Source organism: Dermochelys coriacea, chromosome 7 (genome assembly GCF_009764565.3).
Source record: "Dermochelys coriacea isolate rDerCor1 chromosome 7, rDerCor1.pri.v4, whole genome shotgun sequence".
Classification (NCBI taxonomy): domain Eukaryota; kingdom Metazoa; phylum Chordata; order Testudines; family Dermochelyidae; genus Dermochelys; species Dermochelys coriacea.
This window is the reverse complement of record NC_050074.1, coordinates 80,952,968-80,979,823: the sequence shown is the minus strand read 5'-3', so window position 1 is coordinate 80,979,823 and position 26,856 is coordinate 80,952,968. Positions and strand designations below refer to the sequence as shown.

The 26,856-nt window shown below is 39.3% G+C and overlaps 1 protein-coding gene across 5 annotated transcripts in view; it reads left to right on the top strand.

The window, feature by feature from the left end:
- The window catches only part of CTNNA3 (catenin alpha 3), an 889,777-nt gene that overhangs the window by 474,536 nt on the left and 388,385 nt on the right, over positions 1-26,856 (top strand). For all 5 annotated transcript variants that reach the window (XM_043518063.1, XM_038411313.2, XM_043518062.1 and 2 more), the window contains 2 exons: positions 17,146-17,226; positions 24,134-24,286. In XM_043518063.1, coding sequence (XP_043373998.1) covers positions 17,146-17,226; positions 24,134-24,286 — 234 coding nt within the window. The remainder of the gene's footprint in view (positions 1-17,145; positions 17,227-24,133; positions 24,287-26,856) is intronic.

Genomic DNA, 26,856 nt, shown 5'->3' with positions numbered 1-26,856 from the left:
GCCATTTCCAGCACTAACCCAGGAACCTGTCCTTGCAACAAAGCCCGTTGCCAACTGTGTCCACATATCTATTCCGTTATAATTCTTGACGTCTGATTTGTGTCCATTTATTCTTTTACATAGAGACTGTCCAGTTTGACCAATGTACATGGCAGAGGGGCATTGCTGGCACATGATGGCATATATCACATTGATAGATGTGCAGGTGAACGAGCCTCTGATGGTGTGGCTGATGTGATTAGGCCCTATGATGGTGCCCCCTGAATAGATATGTGGACACAGTTGGCAACAGGCTTTGTTGCAAGGATAGGTTCCTGGGTTAGTGGTCTAATCACATCAGCCACACCATCAGAGGCTCATCCACCTGCACATCTATCAATGTGATATATGCCATCATGTGCCAGCAATGCCCCTCTGCCATGTACATTGGTCAAACTGGACAGTCTCTACGTAAAAGAATAAATGGACACAAATCAGACGTCAAGAATTATAACATTCAAAAACCAGTCGGAGAACACTTCAATCTCTCTGGTCACTTGATTACAGACATAAAAGTGGCAATTCTTCCACAAAAAAACTTCAGAAACAGAGTCCAACGAGAGACTGCTGAATTGGAATTAATTTGCAAACTGGATTCAATTAATTTAGGCTTGAATAAAGACTGGGAGTGGATGGGTCATTACACAAAGTAAAACTATTCCCCCATGTTTATCCCCCCCACTGTTTCTCAGATGTTCTTGTCAACTGCTGGAAATGGCCCATCTTGATTATCACTACAAAAGGTTTCACCCCCCCCCCCCCGCTCTCCTGCTGGTAAAGCTCACCTTAAGTGATCACTCTGGTTACAGTGTGTATGGTAATACCCATTGTTTCATGTTCTCTGTGTATATAAATCTCCCCACTGTATTTTCCACTGAATGCATCCAATGAAGTGAGCTGTAGCTCAGGAAAGCTTATGCTCAAATAAATTTGTTAGTCTCTAAGGTGCCACAAGTCCTCCATTTCTTGTTATGTTTTTCTCTTCATGTCATCAGTGGGCAGGACTGTAGCATCTTTCCGCTGATCCCTCAGATAATTTTAAAGTTGAAATACAAAGCAAATTGAAAATGTTATTGCCCTTTATGGTTCCTCTGTGAGGCATAAAGGCTGTCTCAACTTTTTTCAAAGAAGTTATCATGGCTTCAGTTTTTACATTAGAAATATTAGGCAATCACTTTCCTCTCTTTGCTATAGAACACCACAACCTTCTTAGAGAACTTACTTTGTGTGACATCACTATTTAAGTAACTTTGGCCGCATATTTTCCTCCCGCAAACTGAACATGGAAGAGGATGTTGATTTTTAGACTGCTTCGGAATCTGCCTGAAATATTCCAGATAATATAAAAGTGGGGGGCAGGATGGGGGAGAGAGGAAAGCAGAAGAAAACATTTTAAAGAAAAAAACCCTATAATTTGAAGGCATCTTTATATATCAAAAGTAAGAAATAAAAATGGCATTCTCAAACTGAAACAATCAGGGAAAATGTTCTACACAAAAGTGTCCTTATTTACTCAATTGGACATGAATTTCCACTCCATGGCGTATGTGTGTGTGTGAATATACTCACCTGTTCTTCACAGAAATTGCCTTTCAAAGTCTTTCTTGAATCAGGTCTGTTTTTAGAAAGTCTTTCTTGAATCAGGTCTGTGTTTGTTAAGCTTTGCTAGAGTGAGGTCTGAGTCTGCATTATAATGGATAAAAATGAAGGAGTTTGATTTACTTATGATTTATTCCCCTTTTCCTGTAGCTATGTCAACCAAATTAAATAAGAAAATAATTAAAGGATACTTTTAGGTGAGTTTAGTTTTTCAGGCTTTTGGTGTACAAAAACCTGACATTTTTGTGTAGATCCTAAAAAAAAGGATGTACATTTGGAGCTTTCTCAGTCCTTACTTAAAAGGGTTAGGTTGCTTAAAGACCCTAATTCTGGAAAAAATTACACATGTGAGTAACTTTATGCATCTGAGAGTCCCACTGAGTTCAATGGGATTACTCACTTGTGAAATTACTCATGTGCATATATGTTTCTAGAATGGGGGTCAGAGACAGCTTTTCTTTCACGTGTTTTAGTTAAAAAGGTAAGAAGCAAACAAAAATTAAACAAATTTAAAACAACCAGAGAATTGTAAATACTCTGAATTAAATTTCTCATTCAATTTGAACCTGATCTGAAGCCCATTTAAGTGGTTGGGACCCTATCCTTTTAGTTCAGTGGGCTTTGGATAAGGCCCTGCTTCTAATGCCTTATTTTTTCTCATGCCATAAACCTTCTAATTCTGCAGTTGTCCATAGAGTCTTCCAGAGTAGGTATGACCTGAATTTCTAATTTAAAAAACCAAGATGCTAAAAATGACTTTAAAATAACAATGTTAGGCTTCACCAAGAATCAGAAAAGGGGTCAAGTTCAGGTTTACTTGTTGTCTAATTCTGCAGTTCACCTTTAACAAGAGAGACCTGATTTACCTTCATGACTATAGAAGTTGTCTATAACATTATGCGATGTAAAAGGGGCAGTCTGAAAAGGTAAAATGTGTTCCTTGTTTCTGCATTCACAGTGAAAAAAAATCTCCATCACAGCAGGGAGCGCTTTGCAGCATTACATGGAAGGAAAATGCTTCCTAAAAGGTTGTGAATAATGAATGAAAATCACTTCACGTTCTTTTACTTTTGCTTGTGTGTCAAACGGTTTAGAAAAGCCTTGTTTCTTCCATTGGGACATGGATGAAATGAGGAATTACTCAGCTGAACGCAAGACAAAAAAGACAAGGAGAAACGGCTACTGAAGGAGACTCTTCCTCCTTTGACTAGAATCAGGTGAGGGAGCCAGCTGGATTGGGAGGTGAAGAGGTGGATAGTGGACTTTGTTAGCAAAGAGCTGGAGGAGACACGCTTGGGTCTAAAAGTCTCATAAAAATTAAATAAAAACTCTGCAACAGAAATAGGGGTCTCATAGGGGAAACAGCAGGGGATAATGCAGAAAGCATCTGTGTGCAGTGCCAATATTGCCACTGGTACTGACACTGCAGAGAACAAGGAGGTGGGAGCATGCTCACATGGAACATGGCAGGCAGTCTGAACAGGGAGCAAGTAACATTAGTTATAGGGATTTTCATTTCCTATATTGAAAGGATATTAACAATTGATTCAGCTGTTTGTCAAGAAAAGGTATCAGATCAGAGGGGAGGAAGGTATCCTCATGGAAACAGCTGCTCTGAGAACTCATTTGGACAATAACCAGGAAATGGCATGGGAGAAACATTTGCACAGTGGGCAGCAGAACACCAACATTACTAAAGCAGGGAGGAGGGCAGAGATGTTAAAAGTGAAAGCCGCAATATATCACAGATGGTGCACATCAGCAGACATACTGTTGAGTTACATAAACCCTATTATCCTTTGCCACTTGCACTCGCCAGCCCCTGTTGTGTTGTAAAATTTGTTATAAATGAAGTTATTGTAGCTGATAATGCTATTGACATTATCATAGAATTCGGCTGTGACGTTAGGCACAGCTCTGAGCAAGAGATGCTGTGTGAACTGTACTATTCCAGGAGTAGCCGTGAGAGGCAGTGTGACTCACTTCTGAGTCGCCATTTTCCCCCTGCTTCCCGCTTGCTGCTACAGGGTAGTAATTTGTTCCTGGCTTATTTCAGAAGCCAGCTCTGGGAGACATGAGGCAGGCATAATAGGAAGTGGTGGTTTAGAAAGGATATTTGTTGGTTGGTTTCGGTGGGTGTGTTGGCGTGGAGGGAAGCAGTATCCTGTCCTTCTCATCTACCATTTACCTTTCCTGTTGCCTAGTGTGGGTTTCCTCAGGAGCATCCCTATCCCTCCTGTGCTCTTTGTTTGACTTGACTGGCGATTCTCACAGCACACCTCCTAACCAGACATGCCAAACCCATGAAAAAAATGCAGAAATTGGGCTTATTTTTGGCTTGTAGCTTGTTGCTTCTTTTTTGATCAGCTCCTTGCAAGCAGGGGCAAGCAGAGACAAGGGTGGGAGACAGTCAGGGGTGCACAGCGGGCCCACCACAGTCCCAGATAGCACACTGGGGGGATCCAGTCACCTAGAGTGTTGGGGTTCTTAGGGATTGGCTTGTTTTGGCCTTGTTTTGAAATGGGATTAGCTTGATTTTTGACTTAATGTGAAATTTGGGGTGCTTATATACCTCATGAAAGTTGGCAACTGTGCTCCTAACCCTACTTGCTGCTTCATGTTGCTTCTCCCCTCCCAAATGCTGCTAATCTTTACTGGGACTTCTTCTGGACCCCGAACTGCTTCCTTCTAACCTCCCATCCTCCATTATACTCTTCTCATCTGAAGGCTTCCTCTAGGATCCCCTTACCCTCCTGGCTTCTGCTGCTGCCCCAAACTGGGGGATTCCTCCAGGTGATTATCACCCAGCCACTTCATGCTGCCCTTTATGTGAGCTTTCTCTGGGGCTCTCCTCCTTGTCAGTTTATACTTTCTTGACTGTGGGCTTCTCAGGGCCTCATTGGCTGCCAGCAGTTCATGCTGCCTACTGCTTCCTTTCCTTGTTCCAGCATCCTCCTCCTCTGCAGGATTCAGACTGACATGTATTCAGTGTTCCCAAACCCCAGTCAATTCTAATTCATAGAAGCTTTATGTTATACCTATAAAACCACATAAATTATAAAGATGGGAGGTGTAAAAGTGATTAGGCAGCGGTGCCCCAGTCAAGTAGATCTGCAGGGAGCCCTGCCAATGAGCTATGGGCCCATGGATGAGTTTGTCTTCAACAGAGAGATGGCTTGCACTATCTCTCTTGCCAGCCACATGGAACTAGGTACCATCTAGCCAAAAATGTGCATCGGCTGTGCACATCTTTTTCTTTGTACAAGTATTCTGAAATTACATTTAGATTTTCAGACCATTGTGGAGCTGCTTATTATTGTTCTGAGATCAGAAAGATATCACTATTATAAAACATGATATCATTGTCATAAAATGGCTGCCAACCCATAGTTGTACGCAGTGTTGTAGCCGTGTTGGTCCCAGGATATTAGAGAGACATTGTGGGTGAGGTAATATCTTTTATTGGACCAACTCCTGTTGGTGAGAGAGACAAGCTTTTAAGCTACACAACTCTTCTTCAGGTCTGGGAAAGGAGTGTCACGGCTAAATACAAGCTTGATCTGATGGTTTAGCATAAGTAGTTAACACACATTCTGAGGAACCATTCAAGGTGAAATGGCCCATTAACACCCCTCTAGTCATAGGACAAAAAGGGGGATTAGTGAGTTACAGATTGGATGATGGCTTATTACAATAGTGTTTTTATTATTACCATGATATTTTGTGTCTAGCAAAGTTATGAATTTAAGTCCCTAAGCTCATCTATTGAAAATGTGCAAATTTCCTTTGAGGATGAGGACTGAGAGGTCAGAATATGGAGTGATAACTTTATGAAAAGTGTTCACCTACAGGTGATACAGTTTCTTTGTCTTTTATCATTTTCATGTGTGAGTGTCTGGTTTCACCCATGTGGTGGTTGGTGGGGCACTTTGTGCACTGCACGAGGTATGCTCCATGTTGTGATTGGTATGTGTAGGACTCATGGATATTGAAAGGTGTGTTGTGGGGAGCGTTGATCTTTGTAGCAGTGGAGATAGGCCAGCAGGTTTTTCATCTGTTCTGGCAGAATCTGGTGCTACTTTGAGTTGGTGTCTCCTGGTCTGTGTGGAGCTTGCTTCTGATGATGAGGTTGGGGGATTGTTGAAGGCCAGAAGAGAGGGTTCCTGAATGATTTCTTTCAGGATGGGGTCCCATTGATGTAGTTGATACCCTGTATGGGTTCCAGTGTGGGGTGGTAAGTGACAACTAGGGGTATGCGTTTAGAGGGGGTTTTATTTCTGTATTGAAGCAGGTTCTCTTGGAGTATTTGGGTGGCCTGTTCTATGATGCAATCTACTTCTCTGGAGTGTTCTCATTTGGTAAAGGCAGTTTTGAGTGTGCTAAGGTATATATCCTCGGAGGTACATTCTAAGGTATCTGAGTGTCTGGCTGTAGATAACAGATTTCTTGGTGTGTTTGGGGTGGTTACTGGATCTCTGAAGATAAGTGTGGTGATCCATGGGTTTCTTGTATATGGTTGTCTGTGGGGTTCCATTATTGAAGCTGATCATGGTGTCCAGCAAGTTGATGCTAGTGTGGGACTGTTCCAGAAAGAGTTTAGTGGACAGGTGCTGGTTGTTGAAGTTGCGGTGGAAATCTGAGGGAGTTTAATTCATCTGTCCAGAGGATGAAGATATAATTGATGTATCTCAGATATATCCTTAGTTTTGTGGTGCATATGTCCATAAATTCTTCTTTAAGGTGAGCTATCAAGAGTTTAGCATATTGTAGAGCCATTGTAGTACCCATGGCTGTTCCCATGGTTTGAACAAAGTGTTTGTTGAATGTAAAATTGTTATGGTGTGGATGAAATGGATGTGTTTGGGGTGGATATTTGATGGTTGTCCATTATCTTGCAAATATTTGAGGCAACCCATAGGACTGCGGTATGGGTGTATATGGACTCTGCCCTGATCCAGCAAAGCATTTCAAGTCCTACCAGACCAGCAACTTTGATATGGGCAAACCATAGCACCTGAGTTTATGAATTTGTTGTCCATCCCTATTACACCAAATATTTCATTATATAGAAAGATTAAAAACAACACTGTGTGATAGGCAAACTCCGCCCCCCCATATCAAAATAGATGTTCCTTTGTCGAGGCACTGCAGTTTATCATCGTCTTTGCTTTTGTGCATTACTGTCAACCAACAGTGCTCCCATAAACCAAATATGAAAGTAAATCCATCTTTTTCTTTTAGTCTTTGTACAACAAATATATGTATGGAAGTTTCCCAATTATCTTCTTAATTATCAGAACTTGGAAAATCTCTTTAAATTTAGTGACCTTGCATAAAATTTTACACTAGTGGCAGTTATTTTCACACACTTCTTTTATAATTCGGTATGAAAACTGTAACTTTTTACCAGTTCTGCCTTTGGATAAAGTTTTATCGAGGAATAAATGATAATAGATCTTTGTTTCAAGCTAAATTGTAAGAAAGGATATGAAGCATTTTTTTAGCAATTTTTACAAGGACTGTGATGTCAGTTTTATTGTGTTTCTTGGTTCTTGCTCGGTCAATGATCTGTTATCTGTGGAGGTGCTATGATTGGTGAAAATAATATTGCCAGTTTGATTACTTCCTTGAACTGATATCAATTATTTAATTATAGTGTGTATATCTATTAACCTATCACAGTTAATATTTTGATTGGTGTTCACATTTTTGCTTGAGATTTTTTTAAGGTAGTTTTCTTTCCATAGAGAACTGATCTAATGAAATATAGCTTCTATTTACAGTGGGGTTTGTTTGCTTTAGTTTTGTCTTTTGAAACTATAAACAAAGCAAAAGACATTTATCATATAGTCATACTGTAGCTGGTAGGGAGGGAAAATTTTCACTCCAGTCATTTGCTCATAAAGTCTCTCACAAGCTCTGTAATTAATGTCCAGTATCAGTACAGTCCCAGAAAAATCAATATGTGCTCAATATCTAGCCTCAACCTTTAAAAAATTGGGATGTAGGTCTCCATGCCATGTTAAGAGAAAGCTTTGGGTACAACTTGACCTTGATTTAGCAAGGTGCTTAAGCACATCCCTAATCTTGTGAATAATTTCATTAAATTTAGGACTGTTTTTATGTACTTCACTGAATTAAGGTCTGTCTGCATTTTGCTTGGATGAATTGAAGTCAGGAAAAATAGGGTGGTCTTGCTATCACGTGGAATGCCCCCTCTTGCTCAGGCCATCAATGGAATCTATTCCCGGTTGCTTGTGCATCTGACATAGTACTGACAGCAAGCAGAAGCTTAGGACTTGCCTACCCCCTTATGGAGCCACAAGTACTCCTTTTCTTCCAGCAATATTGTTAATCTATCCAACTATACTCTCAGCCCAGCAGAAGAATCTGTGCTATCTCGGGGCCTCTCCTTCTGCCCCTCCACCCCCACGAACATGATACATTTCTGTGGTGATACAGAATCCTATTTTCAGTGTCTCCGACTCAAGGAATATTTCCAACACACCTCTGAACAACATACTAACCCACAGAGACCTTCCTACCAACACTACAACACTACAAAAAGAAGGATTCTGTTTGGCCTCCTCCTGAAGGTCAAAACAACACACTGGACTTCTACATAGAGTGCTTCCACTGATGTGCATGGGCTGAAATTGTGGAAAAGCAACATCACTTGCCCCATAACCTCAGCCATGCAGAACACGATGCCATCCACAGACTCAGAAACAACTCTGACATCATAATCAAAAAGGCTGACAAAGGAGGAGCTGTCGTCATCATGAATAGGTTGGAATATGAACAAGAGGCTCTTAGGCAGCTCTCCAACACCACTTTCTACAAGCCATTACCCTCTGATCCCACTGAGGGTTACCAAAAGAAACTACACCATCTGCTCAAAAAACTCCCTGAAAAAGCACAAGAACAAATTTGCACAGACACACCTCTAGAACCCCGACCAGGGGTATTCTATCTGCTACCCAAGATTCATAAACCTGGAAATTCTGGATGTCCCATCATCTCAGGCATTGGCACCCTGACAGCAGGATTGTCTGACCATGTAGACTCTCCCTTCAAGCCCTACGCTACCAGCATTCCCAGCTATCTTTGAGACACCACCGATTTCCTGAGGAAACTACAATCCATCAGTGATCTTCCTGAAAACACCATCCTAGCCACTATGGATGTAGAAGCCCTCTACACCAACATTCCACACAAAGATGGACTACAAGCTGTCAGGAACAGTATCCCTGATAGTGTCACGGCAAACCTGGTGGCTGAACTTTGTGACTTTGTCCTCACCCATAACTATTTCACATTTGGGGACAATGTATATCTTCAAATCAGCAGCACTGTGATGGGTACCCGCATGGCCCCACAGTATGTCAATATTTTTATGGCTGACTTAGAACAACACTTCCTCAGCTCACGTCCCCTAATGCCCCTACTCTACTTGCACTACACTGATGACATCTTCATCATCTGAACCCATGGAAAAGAAGCCCTTGAAGAATTCCACCATGATTTCAACAATTTCCATCCCACCATCAACTTCAGTCAGGACTAGTCCACACAAGAGATCCACTTCCTGGACACTATGGTGCTAATAAGCGATGGTCACATAAACACCACCCTATATCGGAAACCTACTGACCGCTATTCCTACCTACATGCCTCTAGCTTTCATCCAGATCATACCACACGATCCATTGTCTACAGCCAAGCTCTACGATATAACCGCATTTGCTCCAACCCCTCAGACAGAGACAAACACCTACAAGATCTGTATCATGCATTCCTACAACTACAATACCCACCTGCTGAAGTGAAGAAACAGATTGACAGAGCAAGAAGAGTATCCAGAAGTCACCTACTACAGTACAGGCCTAACAAAGAAAATAACAGAACGCCACTAGCCATCACCTTCAGCCCCCAACTAAAACCTCTCCAACGCATCATCAAGGATCTACAACCTATCCTGAAGGACGACCCATCACTCTCACAGATCTTGGGAGACAGGCCAGTCCTTGCTTACAGACAGCCCCCCAATCTGAAGCAAATACTCACCAGCAACCACACACCACACAACAGAACCACCAACCCAGGAACCTATCCTTGCAACAAAGTCCGTTGCCAACTCTGTCCATATATCTATTCAGGGGACACCATCATAGGGCCTAATCACATCAGACACACTATCAGAGGCTCCTTCACCTGCGCATCTACCAATGTGATATATGCCATCATGTGCCAGCAATGCCCCTCTGCCATGTACATTGGTCAAACTGGACAGTCTCTACGTAAAAGAATGAATGGACACAAATCAGATGTCAAGAATTATAACATTCAAAAACCAGTTGGAGAACACTTCAATCTCTCTGGTCACTCGATTACAGACCTAAGAGTGGCTATCCTTCAACAAAAAAGCTTCAGAAACAGACTCCAATGAGAGACTGCTGAATTGGAATTAATTTGCAAACTGGATACAATTAACTTAGGCTTGAATAGAGACTGGGAATGGATGAGTCATTACACAAAGTAAAACTATTTCCCCATGTTATTTCTCCCCCCCACCCCACCCCACCCCCCACTGTTCCTCATATATTCTTGTTAACTGCTAGAAATAGCCTACCTTGCTTGTCACCATGAAAGGTTTTCCTCCTTTCCCCCCCCTGCTGCTGGTGATGGCTTATCTTAAGTGATCACTCTCCTTACAGTGTGTACCATAAACCCATTGTTTCATGTTCTCTGTGTGTGTATATCAATCTCCCTTCTGTTTTTTCCACCAAATGCATCCGATGAAGTGAGCTGTAGCTCACGAAAGCTTGTGCTCTAATAAATTTGTTAGTCTCTAAGGTGCCACAAGTACTCCTTTTCTTCCAGCAATATTGTTAATCTATCCAACTATACTCTCAGCCCAGCAGAAGAATCTGTGCTATCTCGGGGCCTCTCCTTCTGCCCCTCCACCCCCACGAACATGATACATTTCTGTGGTGATACAGAATCCTATTTTCAGTGTCTCCGACTCAAGGAATATTTCCAACACACCTCTGAACAACATACTAACCCACAGAGACCTTCCTACCAACACTACAAAAAGAAGGATTCTGTTTGGCCTCCTCCTGAAGGTCAAAACAACACACTGGACTTCTACATAGAGTGCTTCCACTGATGTGCATGGGCTGAAATTGTGGAAAAGCAACATCACTTGCCCCATAACCTCAGCCATGCAGAACACGATGCCATCCACAGACTCAGAAACAACTCTGACATCATAATCAAAAAGGCTGACAAAGGAGGAGCTGTCGTCATCATGAATAGGTTGGAATATGAACAAGAGGCTCTTAGGCAGCTCTCCAACACCACTTTCTACAAGCCATTACCCTCTGATCCCACTGAGGGTTACCAAAAGAAACTACACCATCTGCTCAAAAAACTCCCTGAAAAAGCACAAGAACAAATTTGCACAGACACACCTCTAGAACCCCGACCTGGGGTATTCTATCTGCTACCCAAGATCCATAAACCTGGAAATTCTGGATGTCCCATCATCTCAGGCATTGGCACCCTGACAGCAGGATTGTCTGACCATGTAGACTCTCCCTTCAAGCCCTACGCTACCAGCATTCCCAGCTATCTTTGAGACACCACCGATTTCCTGAGGAAACTACAATCCATCAGTGATCTTCCTGAAAACACCATCCTAGCCACTATGGATGTAGAAGCCCTCTACACCAACATTCCACACAAAGATGGACTACAAGCTGTCAGGAACAGTATCCCTGATAGTGTCACGGCAAACCTGGTGGCTGAACTTTGTGACTTTGTCCTCACCCATAACTATTTCACATTTGGGGACAATGTATATCTTCAAATCAGCAGCACTGTGATGGGTACCCGCATGGCCCCACAGTATGCCAATATTTTTATGGCTGACTTAGAACAACACTTCCTCAGCTCACGTCCCCTAATGCCCCTACTCTACTTGCACTACACTGATGACATCTTCATCATCTGAACCCATGGAAAAGAAGCCCTTGAAGAATTCCACCATGATTTCAACAATTTCCATCCCACCATCAACTTCAGTCAGGACTAGTCCACACAAGAGATCCACTTCCTGGACACTACAGTGCTAATAAGCGATGGTCACATAAACACCACCCTATACCGGAAACCTACTGATCTCTATACTTACCTACATGCCTCCAGCTTTCATCCAGACCACAACACACAATCCATTGTCTACAGCCAAGCTCTACAATACAACCGCATTTGCTCCAACCCCTCAGACAGAGACAAACAACTACAAGATCTCTATCAAGCATACTTACAACTACAATACCCACCTGCTGAAGTGAAGAAACAGATTGACAGAGCCGGAAGAATACCCAGAAGTCACCTACTACAGGACAGGCCCAACAAAGAAAATAACAGAACGCCGTTAGCCATCACCTTCAGCCCCCAACTAAAACCTCTCCAGCGCATCATCAAGGATCTACAACCTATCCTGAAGGATGACCCATCACTCTCACAGATCTTGGGAGACAGGCCAGTCCTTGCTTACAGACAGCCCCCCAACCTGAAGCAAATACTCACCAGCAACCACACACCACACAACAAAAACACTAACCCAGGAACCTATCTTTGCAACAAAGCCCATTGCCAACTGTGTCCACATATCTATTCAGGGGACACCATCATAGGGCCTAATCACATCAGCCACAGTATCAGAGGCTCGTTCACCTGTGCATCTACCAATGTAATATATGCCATCATGTGCCAGCATGGCTTCTGACTTTGTACTGTGGTAACTTACACCATTTCTTTTCTAAAGTTAATTGTTACCTTTCTTTTTTTAAAAAGGGTTACATGAAAATTCCAGCTCATTTTCAATTACATTTGTTTGTTTGCTTCTTACAAGTTGAGGCTATGGCTTTGTGAATATTTACCTTTTCAAAAAAGCAAGGAATTATAGCTGAATTATAGCTTAATTTTCTGTTACACAGTTTCAAAAAAGTAATTTCCAGTTTGCAGTAAAACTGAAGTTTCGTTAATCATGTTTTGTTTGACTACAGTATAATTTAAATATTTTCAATACATTGGTCAACATGGCATTGAGTGGTAAAATATGGAGCTTCACAAAGATAACAATGGCAATAAAATGTACTTTGAAGACAACATTGATCTGTAAACAGCACTATGATGGTGTACCAGGATTTGCTGCCCCATCAGAGACCACACTACGTTGTTGCACCTCACCCCGTCCCGCCCCCAGGAAGGTAATCTGCTAGAAGGAAAAAGCAGCAAGTTCAGACTTTAATTACTGCCTAGTGAGGCCTCCCGTGATCAGCTGCAGGCAGAACTTGCAAGTACTGGTCCTCCAGCACCTAGAAAGGCCAGAAGCAGACAGAGACCAATACAGACTGAGATCAGCAGGCAAGATAAAAATGGCTAGCTGCTTCTGTAAGGGGCAAATTTTGAGTGAAGCCAGGATAGGGCATGAAGCCTTTATTGCACTAATCAAGTTATCTGACCTGGTCAGGAGCCTAACCTTGAAAATATTTGCTTTCATTCTCTGTAAAGAACTATTGCTTATATTAAGAACTTTAATGCCCAGTGGCTACTTTGAGTTCAGTGTTAATTTGTTATTTTGTAAACCTCTGGTGAACCTGCTCCATGTTGCACCATGCTCAGGTGAGCTCTTGCCAAGCACCTAAGGGGGAAAATATTCTGCCTATTAAAAAACAAAAGAACCCTAAGGGAATGCACCAGCAAAAACTTTATTTAATGTTAGTTAAGGCTGCTCTCATCAGTAAACTAAGACATACAAAATTAGGAAATACAAAGTTAACTATTAAAAAGGACTTCAGTAATTGATTGGAGAGTATGCTTATAAATGTTGTTGCTGACAGCAAGCTGGGAGGGATTGCAAGCACTTTAGAGGACAGGATTAGAATTCAAAAGGAAGAATTATTCAGAAATCAATAAGATGAAATCAAGAAAATCTTATACTTAGGAATGAAAAATCAAATCCACATATGCATAATGGGGAATAACTGGCTAGGCAGCAGTACTGCAGAAAAGGAACTGGGAGATATAGTATATCACAGATTTAATATAAATCAATAACATGATTCAGTTGCAGAAAAGGCTAGTATTTTGGAGTTTATTAACAGGAGTGTCACAGATAAGACACAAGAGAGAATTGTTCCACTCTACTTGGCACTGGTGATATCTCAGCTAGAGTATTGTGTCCAGTTTTAGGTAAGAAATTTTAAGAAACATGTTGTTAAATTGGGGGAAGCAAAAAAAAATAGAAAACATGATTTCTGAAGAAAAGTTAAAAAATTTGGGTATGATTAAGTTTGAGAAAAGAAGAGTAAGGGGCTACCTGATAAGTGTTCACTGTCCTCTTTATAACAGCCCTTAATATATTTGATCAGTTGTTCTCCATGTCCACTGAAGGTAGGACAAGAAGTACTCAACTCAGTCTTTAGAAAGATTAGGTTAGATATTAGTAAGTTTTTCCTAAGTATAGGGATAGTTATGTACTTGAACAAGTTACCAAGGGAGAGTGTGGAATTCCTGTCTTCAACAATGATTTAGACAAACATTTGTCAGGGATGGTCTAGGTATGCTTGGTCTTGCATAGGTGAGAGGCAATGGACTAGATGATCACTTGAGGTCTCTTCCTGCCCTACATTTTTATGATTCTGTGAAGTCAAGTACTTTCAACTAAGAAAATGTCAGAATGAACATTGCCCATACAATGTTAGTTTGGTGGTTTTGTACACATGCATTATGATACAGCCTTTAACTACATGATCCTTTTTTTTTACATAGGATCTCTGTTTCATTTAGTGCCTAGGAAGTGCCTACTCTGGTTATGAATTGGGGTTGCTAAAGGGCAGTCATCATTGTAGAAAGACCCTTATGTTTAAAGCTTTTCCTACGCTCACCTTTGTGTCTCCCACAGACTGTAATAGTATTAGCACCCAGTTTTGAAATACTGTGTAAGGTGAGAAGTCACACTTTTAAATAAAAATGTAATAGAATTTTCTTCTACTGGAGAAAGATGATTTATTAGTTTGAACATATCCATGCATGTTACCTAAATAAAGTTAATCAGAAGCTGCATTTTATAATTTGTTTAGCCTTGCAGTAAGCAAGGTGAAGAGTAATTTATGTAGAGTTATCTTTGCTTAACAGACATTGCCCATTGACAGTAAATTCACAAATAAAGGACTTTCTTTAGATATACTATTTTTTTATGCCATCTCTTTGATGGAGAAGGATATTTAGCTGTAGCTGCATCAGAGAACTAGGTGATCGTAGGAGCCAGTTTACATCATTACTCACCACCTCTGACATTACATCCTACTGGAAAAGTTCAAAAATCCCAATACTTGACATTGATTCTGTAGCCTTAAAAAAATCACCTCTCTATATAAATCTTTAAAGGATGTGTTTATGTGCTATTGCACCCTTTAGTTGGTAAATGCATAGATATGTGCTGAGCTAAATACCATTCAAAATGTTTTTATTAGTTCTTTTTAACTAGGAGTTAGGAAAGGATTAATTTTGCTGCCAGGGCTGATTGTGGCATTGCTAAATGCAGTACAGGAATCATTATTTTCTTTGGTACCTACACAGGTATTGATATGAGCATCTAGTTACATTACTTCTATGGCATTGTAGCTACCTTTGATCATTCAGTCTTTATGAAGATTGTAGACTCTGATTGTGAGGCTGTTGCAATAGCTGGAAATAATGAAAAATGTCAAAGACAGCCCTAATATAGATTATTTATACTGGAAAGAGAAAAGAATTGTTCCTTTCAATCAGTGGAGAATATGACTGTTATTTCAATGTATTTGTAACATCCAGTGACAACATTTAAAGTAGTAGGACTTGATCCTAATAGGCTTCCCTAAACTTTCTTCCTCTGATTTCCATTCTTCTGTACCAAACTGATTAAGCATTGTGCTTTTTTTCTATTGGCAGATTTTCTTTTGTAATAAAAAAAGTATCTATTTGTATGTATATACACCGTTGGACTATCATATATATCATATACAGCGGTATATGTACATTTATAATCAGGTTATATAAATATAGAGAAACAAACTTCTTTTTAAGAAAGTTTAATGAAAATGCTTCATACCATTTTTCAAAGTGAGATAGTTTCAACTGGTCCACATAAAATGGAGTTGCTAATGTACTAATACTATGGTTCAGAATCTCAGCTGGTTTACATTGGTGTAGCTCCACTGACATCAATCAGAGTCTGTCCCTGTATCTTGAAATATTTCACATATTGTAGGAAGCCTGTATTCATGATGTTTTAAGGTTTCAGAGTAGCAGCCATGTTAGTCTGTATCCGCAAAAAGAAAAGGAGTACTTGTGGCACCTTAGAGACTAACAAATTTATTAGAGCATAAGCTTTCGTGAGCTACAGCTCACTTTAAGTAACTGAGTAGGGAAAATACATGTGTGTCTTTCTTTTGGACTAGAGTAATACAGCTTTGATTGGTAAACTATGTCAAATTCCTTTAGAGAAATAAATTTCATAAAACTACTTGTAACCTTGCATACTGTATGTGTTGTCTTAAATATATAATATGACATAATTGTTAGACAAAATAAACTAGGAGTAAAATTATATAGAGTAACTGTTGGCTAAGACAGTAAAAATATCAACTACTAATTTCAAATGTTAATAATAATCCAACCACTTTGCACTAGCAGCAATAGTTTGAAGAACAAAAATGAGAATACTGCTATACTAAAAATATGAAGCTGACACACACAGTACCCTCTAAAGTATCTCAAGGCTTTTCTTCTATGCGCCGATGATTTTTTCATTATGTGCTGTCAGATGAAAGGCGTTTCTAATTTGCACAGATTACATAAATTGAATTTGCACTGCACATCTTTTACGTTTAACAACTCACCAGTGCAGTTTTATAGAATTATTTAAAATAGTGTAGATTAAAGCAACTTAAAAGCTATCAAACTGTATCATGTGTGTCTGGCCCTTTTAAACTGCTTGCTATGAGAGAACAAAATGTTTACATAGGTGTGGTGATAATGAAGTGGACATTCGGTGCTGTGCTTCTAATGTCATGTGGAATGTATCGCAACATTGAAAAAGCAATAGTACAACAGTTCAAAGTATAAAAAATATGATATCTATATAATCTTTTTTCCACTTAATATAAGCAAAGTGTGTATTCATCATATTGAATGCTATTTGACACCAGCCGTTGATGCTTGAAAATGTAAGCTGGTAGTTTGCACACATGCAAACCCATCTCTATTCAGCAAAACACTTAAGCACATGTTTAAGTCCCATTGACCTTAATCAGATTTAAGCACATAGTTAGTTATCGAAGTGCTTAGGTGCATTGCTGGATTGGGGACACAGAGAGAGAGAAATTGTTAAAAGATGTTAAATAGTCACTGTATACGTAACAGTTTTGTTTTCTATAATGTTTGTTTCAGGCTGACAAGAAAGAGAAGAGTAATGCCCTGAATATTGCAATAGATAATATGTGCAAGAAGACAAGACACCTTCGCAGACAGGTAAAGAACTGTCTTTTTTTTTGAAAAAGGGACAAAATGATGGGAAAGCAGATTTATCTAAATACAATTTTTCCTGCTTTTGATATCATTATAATTTTAAAAAGAGAGAGGAATTCTCATCCAGAGCATTTATAATGTTGTTACAAATATGTAACCCCCCCAAAGGTCCAATACTATGAATAAGGCCCCAGAAGTGGGTCTGGGTGCATATATATATATATATATATATATATATATATGCATATAAATGTATAATTTTTACAGAAATTTGCTTCTTATGGCATTTGGAAATTTGGAGGGATTTTATGAAATTTTATACAGGATTGATGAAATTTCACATACATTATTCTTGTCTATCTGAATTTAGCCCCCAAAACGAATCTTGAAAAGCCATTTTTGCTTGAATATTAATACTTATGAGTTGCATAAGAACTGCTTGGGGAGGAGGTTAATGGTGCTGTCTACCTTGTGACTACACTGTGTGGAGGAATAAGGCTTGAGCTGGAAGGCATGAAATCCTGAATTTTATTCCTACTTCTGCCAATATGTGGCTTTAATAATTCTTTTCAATTATAGCACTTGACAAACATTAATTATGGCTCACAATGCTCCTATGAAGTGGATAAAAATAATTACTTTCTGGTTTGTTTCTGTAGTTTTCATAAGGTGTTTCAGGGACTACAAGACCAAATGAAATATTGAATTAGGACTTCTCCAGTAGCTGGTTTTCAGTCCACATGACTCAACTGGCAAGATCAGGGCCATAGTGTACTCTGTCCCATGAGTAATGAAATATTCTAGTGTTCTACAGCTTCCATCACTTTGGTGCTTCAACTTCACAAAAAAATTTATGAAGGTGACACAGTGAAGTTATGTTTGAAACTAGCTTTAATGAGTGATAGGTGATGTAGGACACAGCGCACATCTCCATCATAGACATATTGGTCCAGTCACCAGCTAGCTGGTAGGACATCATGAGCCATCCCACAAACCCAATTTCAGTGAAAAAACAAGATAGGGAAGGACTGATTCAAAAGTGGATATCTCTCATTTTGGAATTGTATATTCCAGGAATTTCTAAACATGTTACAATATTTTAAAATATTTCCTGTGGCTTTTATTTATTATTATTTGCAAATGTGTATGGTGCCATAGATGTTCATGGCACTTTTATCATTTAGTTATTTGTGTGCAGTGTACCCTAGATCAGTGCTTCCCTCACTAGCAGAGCTGTATACATTTTAAGGAAGGGATGATGGCACATTGATTCCAATGTCTCCTGCTATGTATCTTGAAATATTGCCAGTGTTAATACTCCCATCCCAGCTCTTTTCCATTGTACTTGTGGATGATCTGTTGTGCTTTGCCCAGATGTTTTGCCTACGGTTATTGTTTAGTTATTTTCTGGAAGGGATCTTAGGGCAGATGTTCCCATGTCTGTCCCCTTCTCTTATCTACTGATAGCTTTTCTGCACACAGTGCAGATTTCATTGCCAATGTTCTTTTGAAACAGGGAAAAGAGATTCCCTCGTTAATAATTACTCTGTTTATTTCAGGTCTTTTGCCAACATTGCATGTGAGAAAGCAGTTTTCCACACTTATCACAACATTGGTTCTAACAGCATCACACACACATGCTGAGATTCCTTCTTTACCTTCTGAGGACAGTATACCCACAGATTTTATAAACTATACTTCATTTTTGCCTCCTATGACACTTCAGTCACCAAATACTTCATAAGGGGAAAACCTTACACTGTAAACAACAGCAATAAAAAAGTTTGCCAAAAGCCACCCCCTGCCTCCTGCTTATAGTGTCTGCCACATCTTTCCTTTTCACTCTATAATATGATACATTTACTGTCCCAGTAACAATCACCACCATGATTGTGCCTGCTCTTCTTTGTCTGTCTGCTTGCCTTTCTGCCAATATTATAATGTAGTTAATGGGGTTCTGCCTCATAGGTGGTAAGAGTTAAAACCGGACCCCTTAAGGAATAGAAAAAATTGGTTGATATGATTATGTTGAAGAGAAATTGATAATGCTTTAGACACCACAAAATAATTTTCTGGACTTTGCCTCTAGGTCTTTTCCCCTTCCCTTCTCTTCACCTTTTTATCCCTTTCCTTGTTTTTCCATTATTTTGTTCCCTTTCTTTCTGCATTGCTATAAGAATTATGTTTCTAAAAACCAAGCACCATATATAACTCAGCAAAAGTAAAACACAGCAACAATATTTCATAGCTTTATACACCACAACAAAAGGCATGGCTGTGGCTCTGTTCTCTTAAAAGTAACTGTTTCATTTTGCTGAATGTCAGGATAGAGAGTTCCTCAGAACCAAAATAAAGCAAGAACTAAAATCTCCATATATGAAAGATTAATTAAGCCAATCAATCAATAAACAGCTAAAGAGAAGAGTTATGCAACAGGAGATAAAATAAAGTGTTGACTAGAAAGCTGGCTTTAACTTTCTGGATGCTACAGATATGTTATGCATTGACGGGTTTATTATAGTACCTGTTCCTAAAATGGAACTTTGGTGAAACTCTGTACAGATACAGCTATCTGTGTTATGCAGGACTGGGGCCTTAGTATGCAATTTGGCATTTGTGGTGTACACCATTACATGATAGAACGAACTGTGCACCTATTAAAATATTATCTGACAAGCTCCAAAGGGCCTGCTCTAAAGGGCCTGCTCCTGCTGAAGTCAGTGGGAGATTTGCCTTTGGCTTGAATAGGTGCAGAATCAGGCTGTCCTGTGAATGCATTAGTTCAATGCAAGTGAAATGCAGTAAAATGAGTGAAAATTTAAGTAATACACACATTTTTAGATGGCATTTCCTGATTTGGCTGTTACCTGAGCCAAAACAAATCTGTCAGAGAAAATGAAACAGCATCCATGTGTACGGTGCTGCTGTGGCTTTTTTATGTTAGTATTGTAATGAAATTTGGTAAGTTCAGGACCTCTCCCTTCATAAAGAAAATAATGAAGTAGATTGGTGTGTATTTAATTGGAATAGCAATATCTTAGACCCTAATCCTACAAAGACATACAGACATATTTAATTTTAAAGAGATGAGTAGATCCACTGACTTCAGTGGCACTAGCCACATGACTAAAGTCAAGCATGTGTTTTTGCAGGATAGGGGGTCTACATGTATTTTGCTCTTGTTGTTGAAACTCTTATTCTCCCTTTCTGAGTTGTTAAACTAGAATATAAACCAATGTAGGTCAGTGCTGAATGTACAAATGGAGACTCTAATACCGCATTGGGATCTGCTAAGCTGGACCCCTATGTGTATATTGACACTGCACATCAAGGCTACTTCTATACTACACACTGATTGTGGTGGCATGTAGTGTATGTGTGTGTGTGTAGCTACACGTTGAAGTGAAAAGCAGGCTGCATCCACGCTGTGGTATGTGTCAGTGAAAGGCTCTGATGGGGGGAAGCAGTAAGGAAAGTTTTCAGAAGCTCCCTGCTACCAGATTCTTTCTGGGGAAAGCCACCAGAAACCTTTCCTGTTTCCGGACTCTTTTCAAATAGCAGAAGAAGGCTCTGGCAGTGGGGAGACAGTGTAGGGTGACCAGATATCTTGATTTTATAGGGACAGTCCTGATATTCAGGACTTTGTCTTATATAGGGGCTTATTACCTCCCATCCCCATCCTGATTTTTCACACTTGCTATCTGGTCATCCTAAGGCAGTGGGACACTGTATGGCTAAAAGAAAAGGAGTACTTGTGGCACCTTAGAGACTAACAAATTTATTAGAGCGTAAGCTTTCAGCAACCGATGAAGTGAGCTGTAGCTCACGAAAGCTTATGCTCAAATAAATTTGTTAGTCTCTAAGGTGCCACAAGTACTCCTTTTCTTTTTGCGAATACAGACTAACATGGCTGCTACTCTGAAACCTGTATGGCTAAAAAGAGCAGTGGAGATGGGGAGGCACAGCTTGGGCAAGAAGAGAGCCATGTAGGTGAGTACTCAGGTACATACCCAAATCCTTTGGGCATGTTTTTACTCGCCTAAGCTGTGTCATGCCAGCTACACTGCTATTTATACACATACTGGGGGGTAACCTGAGTATGTACGTTACATGCCACCAAAAGAAGTATGCAGAGTAGATGTATCCTACACCAAGGGTCTGTGGAACTTGGGCTTGCAGACTCAGTGTTTCCAAGCACATGCTTGAGCAGCTCCACTGCATTGTAAACCTGTGTGTACAATTCCTTGACCCAGGATTCACAGCCATGCTAACGTGTCCATGCTGCACTAGGCAGCCCTTCTGACTGAGGTCTGTGGCTTGATCTGCATTCAAACTGCAGAATGACAGGGTGTCAAGGTTCCTTCCGCACTCTGAACTCTAGGGTACAGATGTGGGGAGCTGCATGAAAGACACCCTAAGCTTATACTTACCAGCTTAGGTTAAAAACTTCCCAAAGGTACAAACTTTGCCTTGTCTTGAACAGTATACTGCCACCACCAATGTTTTAAACAAAGAACAGGCACTTGGAGATGTCTTCCCTCAAGCCCTACACCACCTTTCCTGGGGAAGGCTTGATAATAATATCCTCACCAATTTGCATAGGTGAACACAGATCCAAACCCTTGGATCTTAAGAACAATGAAAAAGCAATCAGGTTCTTAAAAGAAGAATTTTAATTAAAGAAAAGGTAAAAGAATCACCTCTGTAAAAGCAGGATGGTAAATGCCTTACAGAGTAGTCAGATTCAAAACATAGAGAATCCCTCTAGGCAAAACCTTAAGTTACAAAAAGACACAAAAACAGGAATATACATTCCCTCCAGAACAGCTTATTTTACAAGTCATTAAACAAAAGGAAATCTAATGCACTTTCTAGCTAGATTACTTACTAACTTTACAGGAGTTGTAAGGCTTGCATTCCTGATCTGTTCCTGGCAAAAGCATCACACACAGACAGACTAAACCCTTTGTTCCTCCCCACCTCCAGATTTGAAAGAATTTTGTCCCCTCATTGGCCATTTTGGGTGAGGTGCCAGCAGGGTTACCTTAGCTTCTTAACCCTTTACTGGTGAAAGGATTTTGCCTCTGGCCAGAAGGGATTTTATAGCACTGTATACAGAAAGGTGGTTACCCTTCCCTTTATATTTATGACACAGGGCTTAGACCCAAGTCACAGCAGGGTTTGGGGTCTGATCCTCTCCCCATAGCTGGGTCCTAGGAGTCATGAGTGCTTCCTGACCCGGATCAGACTGTTTTGTGTGTGGAAGGAAGAGAGGCTTGGGTTAAAACCTGAATGAGAACCAGAGCTTAGTGTGCAGTATAGACATTATGTCTGTGCAGCATCCCATTGATCTGGGATCTTATAATGTATATTATGTGATAAGCTAGTTTAAAATAGATTTGCAAAAAGTTCCAAAAATGGCTTGAACTTTGTTTTTCAGGAATGTCAGAGTCTGATTCAATGCCTATTGAAGTCAATTGGATGCTTTTCTTTGACTTTAGGTATCTGATGAGGACTTTAGATTGGAAAATACTTGTCTAAGTAGTAGAATCTGTATCCAAAGCTTGCCTTGCAAGCACACATTTTCTCTGTTGCTAGCTTTATGGGTATATATGCTTCCCCATATAAAGGGAGAGTAACATCAGAAAGGCTTTGTTTTTTCATATCTGCCTAACAGTAGGAGTGCTTACCTGCACTGAGCTTTTTCACAGAGGGACATTGGAACTAAAATGCTATATAAAAATATTTTCCTTTGCAAACCTATTAGTGCCTTTTCACTTCAATATTACTTTTAAGATGCTTTTATTTTCTGTTGCAATCAATGTCTTCTAGATTAGTTTCAGCATTTTTATATGTACTGATAAACAGGGGCTAGAACAAATAAGTACATATTTTGTATTGGGGAACTTAATACAATTGATAATGTTAATTATATTCCATGTAATGCTTTGATTTGTGTACTTCCTAGAATGTATGATTACAATGAACTCATTTAGATTTAGAACCTAGAAAATATCCTCTGAGTAATTTCCCAAATGTCAGTTATAAGATTATATGAAATCTAATTTGTACTGGAATGCTACACTTGTTTAATAATTTAAGATGGAAATTCAAGAACAATTCATGCAAATGGAGAAAATTGGACATCAGTCTTGTTTATTATTCTCCTTGGTGTATTAATCTATTATCAGATGTTCTTATCAGTGATCTCACTGGTATAATTACCATGCCACATACAATTCAGCTAATCAAAATATATTCTTTGACTGAAACAAGGTAGGAAACATCTGGGAAATTTTACAGTTATGAAAATATATATGCTGTAGAAGATATGGGGTATAAATGAGAATAAACATCATTATACTTATATGCTCTTCCAGAAATAAAATATCCTCCTTTCTTGAAGCCGGATCTTTAAGAGAAAATGCAAAGGAGACAAGGATAGATTTATTTTAGTGATAAATTATTTATTTTATTGGACCCAATTTAGCAGTCCATCCCTATTCAGCACAACATTTTAGTACATGTTTAGCTTCCATTGACTTCAATGGGACTCATGCACCTGTGTAAATGCTTGCTGAAGTGGGACCATAATTGTGTGTGTGTGTGTGTGTGTGTGTGTTAAATAATATATTTCATAATAAAATTATCCCTAAAATTAAATACAGATATCTTTGGAATAGATAAATTGTAGCTTCAATAATTTTCATTTATATACTGCCCTTTTTATAGGATACAAAGAAATTCATAGAAGTACTGATAATTTATAGTTCAGATTGCAATTACTGTATATTGATCTTATTCAATTATGATAGTTTTTATAATTACTGGTCTGTATGTATGTAACAGTGGTCTGTAATACAGAATATAATACAATCTGCTGAGAGGAAGATGATGCTTTATTTTTCAGCTTCGGAAAGCTATTATAGATCATATCTCAGACTCCTTCTTGGATACCACTATTCCACTTCTAGTTCTCATTGAGGCTGCTAAAAATGGAAGAGAAAAGGAAATAAAGGAATATGCTGCTATATTTCAAGAACACACCAGGAGGCTTGTGGAGGTAGGATCTATGGATCTGCAGCTGGACTGAATATATGTGATAAGTGACTTCATACTGCACTACATTTTTCTACCTGATTTAATAACATAGTTATGCACAGTAACTCAGTAAAATGCATCAGTGGCTAAATTCAGTAACAACATATGCTTTCTTTGTTTACTACCTGCATAGCTCTAAGATCTGGATTTATGTGATCTTGGCCTCATATAAGATTTCATGACAATGGAAACTAGTGGGTTATTTTCTTCCCTCTTTAAATCAATGGGAGGCTTCCCAAAGAGGAGTTCAGTAGGAGTAGGATCAGATGCTAATAGGATAAGAAACAATAACTTGAAATATTTGGGAACTCTACTACCTGGACTGTTGGAAGCCACAAGTCAGTGTTAGTTATTTGCGAACTGTTTCTCCCTTAATGTGTCTAACATGCAGGATAATGTGAAATGTATAATCAAGCTTCCTGATCAAGGACTTGTTACTTGACCCACAGTTTAAAGCCATGTTCCTGGAAAACCGATCCATGGTGGGTAGATGCCTGTGGTTGTGTGGAGCCTGGAGCAGATATAAGAATCTGTCTGTATTTACTATTTTACAGGACTTGGTCCTAAAAATATAGTCAAATAGATGCAAAAATAATTTTAATTTTATTCAGAGTGGAATAATTTTATATATAAAAGATAAGAACATTGTTTTCTATTACTTGGTAAATGTGCTGAATAGAATTGTTTGGGACCTTGAGACCCAATCCTGTAAACACTATGCACATGAGTAACTATACTCAAAGGGACTATTCACATGGATAAAGTTACTTGTTGGTATGCAGCACTGGGGCTTTAAACATTAAAAAGATGGAAATGCCCAAATTGGGGTTCTCAAAGCAATATAATCTCAGATGCATGCTATAGGTGAGCTGCTGCTTTTTCCTTTTCTATCCAATGTCAATGATGTAAAACTTGGGAAAAAAATCAATGATTTTTCTGTGTGGCTAAAAATTATTCAGTAAAACTATTTGTCTCAGAACCAAATCATTAGTCGTGGCTGATCTGCAGAGGATTAAAAACAAGTAGATAAAGACATGGCTAAAGAGGAATTAGGATATTTTATTTGTATCTCTTTTCATGTACTCCTGTAATTAGGAAGTAAAGCTAGATGTGTCATTCTCTAATTCATTAGAATGTCTTCTTTACGTCCGACGAAGTGAGCTGTAGCTCACGAAAGCTTATACTCAAATAAATTTGTTAGTCTCTAAGGTGCCACAAGTACTCCTTTTTTTTTTGCAAATACAGACTAACACGGCTGCTACTCTGAAACCTTCTTTACATATGTTACAAAATAAAATTAAAAGCTAGAGATTGTAGCCCAGTGGGCTAGTTTGCCTTTGTTATATCCCCTGCTACTGTAGCTCAGTGCGCTAACTTGCCTTTATTATATTTATTGCTTTGCATTATGTTCACCAGTAATGCAAGAAACCTACAGGGCTGTATCCAGTAAAACATTAGCTTCAGCAAGTTAGCATAAAGCTTGAGGGCAATGCACTTTGAACAGATAAACTTTGCACAGATAAACGGTCCAGTGGAAAACCCCAAGTATTTGGGGAGCTGAAAATAGAGTTTAAGGTGAAGTTCTGACCACAGGTACATGAGTCAATCACAGAAGTGTACTGGCAATCAGCTGATGTACATAACAGGTACATGAGATACATCTAAGGTTAACCTGCTTGTTTGCCTATATAGATCTTTTCTTATAAGTTTCTTGTTTTCTTATGGGCTTGATTATTTGTTTAATTATAATAGGTTATATTAGAGTATATTTTGGCTGTAACACAAGAGACCTGCAGGCCACATCTTGTATGTTGACCTAAGGCAAGGTTAGCGTACATACGTTGGGGACCTTTCAGCTAGATAGATGGTGATGAGCTAAAGCATAAGATCCATATATGATTGTGACCTTTAATATAGAGGATGCATTAAAGCAGGTTGACATAGGGGATTTCATAAGTTCATAACCTTTTAAACTTAACAGGTACACCACAACTTGGAACTTGGAAAGAACTAAAATAACAGTTAGGACAGAAATAACAAATATGATACCTAATCACAAAAGGGCCATGGTAACGAATTGCCATATATGATAATAACTTAAGATCATTGATATACTAACGTATAGGAAAAAGCCACTCCAACATTAGTAAGATGAGGAAATACAAATAAGGAAAAGGGGGAAAATCCCCTGCTGAATATGCATTGAGCATAGCAGTGTCAGCATAACATATTATAAAAGTGGCATCCCAGCCTAGGGGCAGGAGGAGAAAGAGATGTACTCCTTGGGAAGAGCCAGAATGATGGTGACTGGTGATGATGGGGAAGGTGATGGTGATGAGAAAGACAATGGCTAACACATCAGGTAGTTCTACAAGGGATGGTGTTAGTATATGGATGTGCAAATGTACATTCTGTAGTATCTCTGTCTACCTTACTGAGTTGTGGTGTTTGTGACTGTGCTAAATGTTTTAATAAACTATATTTGTAAATATAAAAGAGTTTCTATAGAGTGAGTGTTGCAACTCTGCACAT